This window comes from Chanos chanos, chromosome 15 (assembly GCF_902362185.1).
Source record: "Chanos chanos chromosome 15, fChaCha1.1, whole genome shotgun sequence".
NCBI classification, from domain to species: Eukaryota; Metazoa; Chordata; class Actinopteri; order Gonorynchiformes; family Chanidae; genus Chanos; species Chanos chanos.
In genome coordinates, this window is record NC_044509.1 from 5,297,135 (window position 1) to 5,307,446 (window position 10,312).

A 10,312-nucleotide genomic window follows, 5' to 3' on the forward strand; every position below is an offset into this window, starting at 1 on the left:
TCGTGTTTATTTGTTGCCCTGAATGACAGCAGAAAAAAAAGACGTAGCAGAAATAGCTGAAATACGGCGGTAAAATCTTATCAACTCGTGATGACATTCTTAATAATGCAGCTCTCTTCTTTTTTTTTAATCTATCTAAAAAATTTTGGAACAATCGCACGTGGTAGAGGAACAAAAGGAAAGTCACCCTTATTAACTGCAAAAGTGTGTGTGTGTGTGTGTGTGTGTGTGGGGGGGGGGGGGGGGGGGGGTTTTTTTTGGGGTTTTTTGGTCAAGATGTTCCACTAACAAACTCATCTAACTCCTCAACAAGTGCGTTCTCTTTTTTTTGTTTTTCATTTCCGTGTGTGTTGCATGGTCAAAAATGTCACATGTAATCTGCAGAAACACACAATGGAAAAAAAAAAAGATTAAGATGGAAGCTCTGGTGTGAGCATTAAGTGGTTGAATGTGAATGTGAGTGTACAGGCGTTTTTGGTCTGAGACCAAGCTATGTCTCACTGACCAATCGAAGATTAACCAAAAATTCAATATACAGAGGCACAGTGATGGGAAAGGGACCAAAAAAAGCCAACAATTATGCATCAAAAGACATCAGACCCTCCCCTAATGTTACCTTTTCAGTCTCATCTCTATTTTAAATGGATTCGACATGTCGCATAAGGAAACATTTCATCAGTACTTTTTGAGGACAGCACAAAAAAATATGCCAAATAATGACACGGATTAATTGAAGGAAATTAGCGTAAATGACCGCATTGTTTTTTATTAATCGCTCACTGAGCGACGCTGGACGTTTAAAAAAAAATGCCGCGTACCCAGATTTAGACGAGTGGGGCAAAGTAAACGGAGAGACGACTCAATCCCCAAACCCTTGTGGTTGATTGCAAAAGACCCCTGCAACTCAAACGACTCAATAAGCCCATTAGTGCTCCCATCGTTCACGAGCCCACCCCCTGTAGCCAACAAGGCATGGCACACAAACACACACACAAACACACACATACACACAGTAATGGAGTCTCCAGACGGCAGGGTCGGTTGAGACGAGGCTACGGAACGCCTGGCCCTGTACAGGCTTAGGCCAGTCCCAGCACAGACCGCTCACATGGGACAACCGGGAGAATGCGATCCTCGCACATTGTTCCCTGACGCATAATGAAACCTTTTCAGCGCTGGGCCAACAAGCCCACCACAGCCGGGGGGGGGGAGAAAACCCCTCGGGAGGCCTGGGAGACTTTTCTTAACTTTTGGGGGAAGATTCGAGAGAGAGAGAGAGAGAGAGAGAGCACTAAGCCTACAGAGTTTCTGTTTTCTTAATTTTTACAAGTTTTACAAAGTTCTTCAGGGTTTTCGTGTATGTCACGTTTTGACACGTTTAAGATATTTTACAAAGCCCTCATCCATCTCCCATTTCAGTTGAAACTGTCTTAAAAGGGCTTACGTAACTGTGATGAACAGTGACCGTTACCTAATTAAATTTAATGTATGCATTCAGCTCATCCTCCCTGACTGTGTTTCTCCCCCAGGGCTTTAGGATGGTCAAAACAAGCACTTTAGTCACTCTCTTCCAACTGTTCAGCATCATCGCTCCTGGACGAGGTCAGTACTGTGCGCGTCTCCCTCTGACTTATTTTACAGCCCTTTGACAGTTTCCTCAAGTCATTTCCTGTTCCTGTTTTCCTGTAATAATTTCCAGTAATGAACACATAACAGATGAAAACAGGGGTAGATAAGAAACTTTAATTAATGAAAGAGGGATATGTTTCCACCGGGCATGCATCAGATTTAAGCCCAGATTTCTCTAACAGTCGGTGATAAAAGAAGATAGAAAAAATAAAGGAGAGAAGATAGAAACCAACGGGTAAAGAATAGGATGCCTGGAGAATGAGTGTAGTTCCCGTTATCTGTCCTCTCGGGTTAACCAGACGCTGCTTTGATTCTATCTAGTTAAGATCACTGTTGCTTACGTATCAGATGACTCAGCCCTGTCAGGCAAGCTGGTTATGAGTAATGGTCTTTTTGCTTTGATGACTTTTCTCAATACTCCTACCTCTCCACAAAGCTTTCTCTCAGGATATCCTCTACCCCTACGGACCAGCCTACAGGGACTTAGAGACCCCAAAGATGGATGACGGCAGTTCAGCGGAATTTTCCCTACTTGTTCCGTTCATCTTCTTCAACATCCCGTACCGTTCTCTTTACGTAGGTGTTCTGGAGCTCAGGCTCCCCTGTTCAAGCCCCCATGTTTTTATTCAACGTCAAGAAAGCATTTAACATGAAAAGATTGAATTAATCTATTCACCAACTACCTATCCATCCATCCATCATCTATCTATCTATCTATCTATCTATCTATCTATCTGTCTGTCTGTCTGTTTAAGAGGCCTCCCTTTTCATTGTTCTTGTAGGTCAACAACAACGGTGTGATATCCTTCAACGTTCAGGTGAGCCAGTTCACGCCTGAGGCCTTCCCCTTGAGTGACAGTCGCTCCTTCATCGCCCCTCTGTGGGCAGACTTACACAACGGATTCGGGGTGACGTGTACTATCGAGAGACAACCGAGCCGGAGATCCTGGAACGGGCCACCCAGGACGTCCGCAAATATTTTAAGAACATGCCCTCCTTTACCGCCACCTGGGTCTTCATCACAACCTGGAGCCAAGTCACCTTTTACGGTGGCAGTCAGACCACGCCGGTACGACACGCCACGAGATTTACCTCTCCATTACTTTCTTTCTCGTACATCTGAATCTCGTTTAATCGTGCACTTTACATAAATCCGTCTAAATGAATGTACTGCCCAGTTCTTCCTTTGATATTACCTTAAGACAATCCAGTGGCTGAAAATGGTATCTCGTTATTGGATTTGGGAAGTACATCAGTTCTGACATGCTTTTGTGTAAATTCTGATATTAATATAGTGGATAACGTTAGATGGTGGATATAGACGGCCAAAGGGTGATTGTCACAAACTGGTTTTATCTTTTCAGGTCAACACGTTCCAGTCAGTATTGATCTCAGATGGCCAAGCACACTTTGCCATGTTTAACTATGGGGAAATCAACTGGACCACTGGCACTGCCAGTGGGGGAGACCCTCTGACTGGTCTCGGGGGAACCACTGCACAGGTAACCCAGTTTTCCAAGACCATGAATGACTGGTTAGACTGATCTCTGTTACTGTTTGATTAATCATCATCATAGATGCTCCAGATATGAGAAGTATTGAAGTATTGGTACAGCTCTTAGGTTACAACAAATACCATAATCAGTTAAAGTAAAATCTCTTCCACAAATTATGCATGATTGATTTTTATAAATATGGCCTTTTGGCTAACATTCTCACCTCTGATGACAGCTGTCAGCAGCCAAAACTTTTCTGAATACGTTTGCTCAACATATCTAGTTTTGAAGGTTTAGTGGCTAGTATATATAAACTCTTCTGCCTTTTTTTTTGCTGCACCATGATTCAGTTTTTCTTAAAGCATCCACTGTCTCCTGCATTTACCATCCCCAGGTCATTTTAAAGTTTATGTCTCTGACCCCAAACTCTCCCTCCGTATCTCTGCCTCCCACAATTCACTTCTCTAGTCAGTTTTCCAACGGTGGGGACGTCAGTCACTTCTTCAATCTATCCCGGGTCACGCTCGAACGAGGTCGTCAACATTTGAGCAGACCACCAACGTTAACATGCCTGGACGCTGGCTCTTCCGCATCGACACAGACCAGATAGACCCAGCCAACGGCTGCAGCTATAACGGTAAGAGAAAAAAAAATGGAAAGAATGGTGCTCGTGTACCAGATCAGTCATATGTAAGTACACATAGTAAGAGATGACATTTTCCACTGTTTCCTACATAATGCATGTGTGTAAGTGTCTACAACTATGTTCTCACTCTCACACTGTCCAATGAATCTCTTACTGTCCTGTGTGAACCCCTCGCCCCCACCCTCCCTCAGGTCGTTATTACCGGCGCGGAGAGGTGTTCTGGCTGTCTGACCAGTGCACCCAGCGATGCCGCTGTCTGGACGTGAATAACGAGGTGATCTGTCAGGAGGCCCCGTGCGGACAGTTGGAGACATGCGAACAGCAGGAAGGGGCTTACTACTGCCAGCCTACACGCACCAGCACCTGCGTGGTGTTTGGAGACCCCCACTACCACACCTTCGACGGTTTTCTCTACCACTTTCAGGTTGGGGCAGAAATGTGATGGATGAGATTGTATCGTATTGTGATACGTAAAAATTGTGATCATCGCGATCAGTGTAATGGTTGTGGTTATTAGTAAAAAAAGACTGAACCTAAGCAATATAGTGGAAACAAATGAAAGAAACTCTGTGTAATTTTGATATGGAAACGGTAACACACAGTGCTGCAAATGGAAAGAGTAAATGTGAAAGGAAGAAAACTGGTTTTAAAGGGGTTTTTTTGCAGTCAAGCCAAGTAGGTTCTAGATAGACAAGTAATTTTTTTTTCTGGAAAAAAAAAACCCGCATAGCTGAACAGTTAAGCTGTTTGTCACAAAATACACACACGTTAAAAATGCTGGTTTTGGTCGTAGATCAGTCTTGTAGTCACAGCTCTTTACCTTTGCACAGCAGCATAGATCAGATTCATTTAAAATGTCAAAACACTTCAGTTACACGCTTACTGACAGTAATCTACCTCAGTATCGTCTGTCATGGTACAGGTAATTACCATCTGTTTCCCCCCGTAATGCTGTGATACTAGTGACTTCCTCGAGTGTCCGTTTTTTGTTTTTTTTTCCGCAGGGCACTGCTCTACCTTCATCGCACGGCCGTGCTTTGAGATACCAGGCCTGCCCACCTTCAGTGTGGAAGCCAAGAATGAGAACCGGGCGTGACGACTGCTGTCCCTGGCTGCGTGACGTCACCGTAGAGGTATACGGCCACCGTATCAGCCTGCCTAAAGGAACCATGGGTAATGTGCAGGTGAGCAGAGTTCCTGTGACCATTCATCGTCTAAAATGCCGTTTAAATGAGTTGCCATTGTTGTCGCCTTGCCTCTGATGATGTCATAGATTCTCGGCCTCTTATGTCCAGACGCTCTGGACCTGTAGTGCTTGCTCCATCGTGATCTTGTGATGACCACCATTCCAAATGTGCATTTTTTCAGGGCAAGAAAAATGAAGCAAATCCAGTGAATTTCCAGTGAACTTTAAGAAAATCAAAGCGATGTTGGAAATAGCTGATATTCTTTTGGTCGTATTTTGCTCTTCTTTCAGGTGGATGGCTTGATTAAGACCCTCCCAGTCCAGCTGCAGCTGGGCGCGGTCAAGGTGTACCAATCTGGTGTGGCCGTTGCCTTGGAGACAGACTTCGGCCTGTTGGTGACGTACGACGGCCAACATTACGCTTCCATTTCACTTCCCAGCTCATACTTCAACAACACCTGCGGTCTCTGTGGTAACTATAACGACGACCCTGCGGACGACCCTGTGCTGCCAGACGGTTCGCTGGCGGAGAGCGTTGTGGAGTTGGGCGGGAGCTGGCGGGCGGAGGACACTGACTGGCGGTGCACGGACGGATGCGCCCAGAACTGCAGCGTGTGCGAGCCAGCGACCGAAGCCTTCTACTTTCGTCCGGATTACTGTGGGCTCATCAATAAGACAGACGGTCCCTTCAGGGACTGTCGGGCCGTGGTGGACCCCACGGCTTTCGTTTATAGCTGCGTTTATGACATGTGCAGTAACCGTGACAACATCACAACCCTGTGCCAAGCCATTCAGGCATATGCCCTTGCTTGCCAGGCACTCGGTGTTACCATCCGACCGTGGAGGTCACGCACGTTTTGTGGTGGGTAGCACATGCAAGGACACAGGAGAGCATACATGTCAGGCCAGAAAATGCAAAAGATTCTTTCAAATATCAATCAAATTCATGTAGTCTTTTTCTACCACTGTGATGACTAATCATGACTGGCCACACACATATTTCAACATCACTATACATGTGCATATATGGTTTTCAAACACAAACACAAAGAATTGATTACAGTTAACGTGTGAACGTCATGAATTTTTATAGAATACATTGCCCACTAGGTCATCTAGATAGCCTAGATCATTTTTCAAAAAAAGGTCTTCTTTGATTTGCTTTTAGCCCTGTCATGTCCAGAGTTCAGCCACTATGAGGTGTGCACTAGCGCTTGTCCCGCCTCCTGCTCTGACCTCACTGCACACCTTTACTGCACCCACCCCTGCACAGAGGGCTGCCAATGTGACCAGGGCTACGTGCTGAGTGGGAGTCGGTGCGTAAGGAGGTCCGACTGCGGGTGCGAACAGGATGGACTTTACTACCCGCTAAACGAGACCTTCTGGGCGGGAGAAGGAGGCGTGGTGGGGGGTGAGTGCTTGCAGAGGTGCGTGTGCGGCTTCGCGGGGGAGGTGACGTGCTATAACGACTCATGCCGGGAAGAGGAGGTTTGCATGGCCGAGGTTGGACTCCTGGGATGCTATCCGCGGCGAGAGGCGGTCTGCTCGCTCTCCCAGACCTACGTCCTGTCCACCTTCGATGGCTCCACCATGGCCTTCCCAGACGAGAACTCCTTCTATCTGGTGAAGACCTGTGGAGTTCTGCCTCCCAATGTTTCGGCTGTGGAGGTGAAGATTGGCAGGAAGCTGACGAATAAGGGACCCACTTGGATGCGACCCGTGGTAATTAGGGTGGGTCACCTGGAAGCACAGATGGGCGGCTCGGATTTCGACATTGTCAAGGTCTGTGACGTCCCTTTCATGCAAACTCAGTTTAGGACATTTCTTTTCTTTTTCTTTCTTTTTTTTTTTTGGCAATATACCTTTCATCTTAACCTCTAGGCTGAACGTTCACAAACAAATTGTGTCTTTCAGTGCCACTTTATACAGCCTCCAGTTATCTGTTTTTATTCAGTGAATGTGAGATGGACAAACCAGTGACAAACCAATGATTCCATCATTTTATTTTCATCCTCAAATCGCACCGAAGGTTAACATGCTGTCTTCTCTTCCCATAGCTGAACAGTGAGCTAGTGGTCCTGCCGTATGTCCATCCTGTGGAGCCTCTGATTATATACAGAGCCCCCGGTAACGCTACTGTGATCGAGTGGAGCGGACTGGTAAGGGCCCGGTACACTAGGCAAGGTCTTCTCAACATAACCCTGTCCATGCTCCTGTACAACGCCACCTGCGGCCTCTGCGGCTACTTCAACGGCGACCCTTCCGATGACTTGCGTCTGCCCAACGGCAGGCAGGCGGATTCGGCCGAGCTCTTCGTGGAGGGCTGGAGAGCCATCGCGGATGACCTGACGTGTAACGGCGACTGCGAGGACCTTTACCGTATGTGTGTGGATCTGAGACTGTACCAGAGCCCCTGGCTCTGCGGAAACATCAATGACCCAAGCAACAGCTCTTTCTTAGCCTGCCATGCCGCTGTCAACCCCTCACCCTTCTTCAGAAACTGTCTGTATAACATGTGTGTGAAGGAAGGCAATCGTTCGGCACTTTGCTCTTCCCTGCAAGCTTACGCCTCAGCATGCCAAGATGCACAAATAAATCTAGGTTCATGGAGGAGCGCTACCAACTGCCGTAAGAATCTCCAAACACACGCTCCATTCATATAGAAGCATGAGGGACGCCTGGTCTGTAGTTTTGCTTACTGACGTGTTGTCTCTGGCTGTCACTTGTTCATTAGATCCTCTAGATCCTCTTAGCCCCATCGCATCATTCTCTGTCCCTCCTACTTACTCTCTTTGGCTCTCTTTCCCTCTTGTCTGCTTGGGTCTGTGCTGTTGAGAGAACTCACGAGTGTTTCCGAACAAAAGGTTTTGTCTTGCTGCACAGTATCTCATTCTTGTTACCCTGCCGCATACTCTCTTTGTTCATCCTCTGTCTGTCTCTCTCTCTCCTCTCTACCCCTTTTCACTCTCTATGTCATTCTCCTCAGCTCTGCCTTGCCCAGAAAACAGTCACTTCGAAGAGTGTACCTCCGCGTGCCCGCTGACCTGCGCCAACTTGGACGAACCAGAGGAGCCGTGCCCATTGCCCTGTATTGAGGGTTGCCAGTGTGAGGAGGGGTTCGCTTTACGAGACGGCCTGTGTGTCGCCCGTAGCGACTGCGGTTGTTTCTACCTGGGCCGTCAACTGGCCACCAACGAGACATTCTGGACGGACTGGGAATGCCAGGAACGCTGCTTCTGTAACGGCTCTGACAACAGCGTCTACTGCACCTTCTCGCCCTGCCACCCGGAGGAGTACTGTCAGGAGAGCGAGGGGCTTTTCTACTGCCAACCCCGCACCGAGGCCCTCTGTGTCGTCGGCGGTTACAGCCACTTCCTGCCGTTTGGCGGCGTGCCGTTCGATCTCCAGAGCAGCTGTTCTCTGACAATGGCCACCACAGAGTGTGGAGGAGCTGATGAGGATAGTGACGGAGATGGACAGAGTGACGGAGGTCTCAGCGCTGTGATGGAACCTGGGGGGCTCCCACATTTCCAGCTGTCGGTCCGAAATGAAGAGAGGGACACGGGGCAGGCCATCTGGGTGCGGGGCTTCGTTCTGGAGGTTTACGGCTACGAGATTGAGGTGTCGCGAAGCTTCAAGTACATGGTTACGGTGAGTAGAAGGGAGACGGGGATACGGTGAATCTTACATGCAGACACTTCATTTGCTGCTGGTTTTAGAAGGTGGTTCATTTCCAAAATGTTCATAAATTTCATTGTACTTTTGAAAACATGTTTCAGTGTTCAGCCTTGAAATTGGGGAAATTTTCCCCAATTTCATCTTTTTCTTATAAACTTGTGGGGGGGGGGGGTTTCCACCTTTGTGTGGTGCTTGAGTTTCATTATTCTGACAGTTATTTAACTGGTCAAGGTTTCCTGGGCCCAGGCCTCATTATGTCTCATTGTTTCTGGTTAAGGATGTTAACACTGACAGCATTTTGAAATGCTTTGGTGAAATTAATCAGACTGTTATCTGTGTGAATGTAAGAATGCATTGATGAAAAATATGAAAAAGAGAAAAAAAAATGGATGAAACTCTCTTCTGAGGTCTGCGAGTATATTGTATCACCCGATTTAGAATTGTTATACCTACCTTACTGCAATGTGTCACATTAAAATTCATTGCTTATAAAATACATTTTAAACAGACTTGAACAGATTGACAGTAATTAGGTTCTTCGTTTATCGGTAGTATCCTGCTCAAAACGGCTTTGAGAAATTCACGGTTTTCTGCATCAGAAAACGACCTTTATTGTCAGTGAGTTCTACTGTATCTAGTAAGAAAACAGGAATAGGAACAATTGTCCTCCTGAGCACTGAATTGGGATCAGCTATCCATGAGACTGTGACCAGTCTGTGTGATTAGAATTTAAGACACATAATTGTACATCAGTATGTGTGACCAGACAGGCGTTGACAGTGACCATCTGTAGAAAGCCATCTCAAGAATCCATGGGTAATTTTATCACACAAAGGATACACACATCTTGTGAAGGTCAAACTTGTCATACTTGTGACAAAAAAAAGAGTCATTTTTAATCAGAGTGCCAGGACAAAAAGCACATCCCACTTTGATGATATCGTATTTCAGTGCGAATCTGTTAACATGCTGGAGCAGACTCAGAGAAACTCTCATGCTCGAGTGACATTTGGAATGAGTTCGCAACCTCATCCAAAGATCTAAAGGGCTCTTTAGATCAAATAAAGATAGAGACGGGCAAAGAGAGAGATACTGAGAGACAGTGGGAGAGAAAGAGAGAGAGAGGGAGGGGGAGAGAGAAAGAGACAGTGAGAGAGACAGTGAGAGAGAGAGAGAGAGAGAGAGAGAGAGAGAGAGAGAACTGGAGAAGAGAGTGGGTTTTGAGGGAATGTGACAACGTTAATAACATGCATGTCTGACTGAGGACTAAAAGCGGTTGGATGAACAGGGGTTTATGTGATTCCCAGGTAAATAAGGAACGCCTGTACCTGCCTGTGAAACTGGGCCCAGGAAAGATCAACATTCACACTCTGGGACTGCAGTTACTTGTGGAGACAGACTTTGGTTTGAAGGTAGGTTAATTTCTCAGAGCTACAAGTATAATTAAGGGTGGTGGTGGTGATTTCATACTGTCACGTGTTGTGTCACCAAACATTGCACAAACTGTCAATCACAGTTTGTTTAACTATTGTAGTTCTAATGATATTACTCTAACCATGCTAATATAACCTGGTCCCTGTGAACTTCATAAATGAGAAATACTGAACACGATCGTTTTCCTCTGCAGGTGGCTTTTGATTGGAATACCTTGCTTTTGCTCTCGCTGCCTCGTAGCCT

General features: G+C 46.5%; 1 protein-coding gene across 1 annotated transcript in view; it reads left to right on the forward strand.

Annotated features, from left to right (window-relative positions):
* The first annotated feature begins 1,538 nt into the window (after positions 1-1,538).
* The window catches only part of tecta (tectorin alpha), a 17,699-nt gene continuing 8,925 nt past the window's right edge, over positions 1,539-10,312 (forward strand). The window contains 17 exon segments of the mRNA XM_030793092.1: positions 1,539-1,602; positions 2,066-2,205; positions 2,412-2,529; positions 2,532-2,698; positions 2,994-3,131; positions 3,598-3,636; positions 3,638-3,670; positions 3,672-3,762; positions 3,963-4,195; positions 4,748-4,879; positions 4,881-4,955; positions 5,249-5,819; positions 6,126-6,739; positions 7,015-7,585; positions 7,944-8,608; positions 9,943-10,047; positions 10,263-10,312. The exon segment at positions 10,263-10,312 is cut by the window's right edge and continues 491 nt beyond it. Coding sequence (XP_030648952.1) covers positions 1,539-1,602; positions 2,066-2,205; positions 2,412-2,529; positions 2,532-2,698; positions 2,994-3,131; positions 3,598-3,636; positions 3,638-3,670; positions 3,672-3,762; positions 3,963-4,195; positions 4,748-4,879; positions 4,881-4,955; positions 5,249-5,819; positions 6,126-6,739; positions 7,015-7,585; positions 7,944-8,608; positions 9,943-10,047; positions 10,263-10,312 — 3,806 coding nt within the window.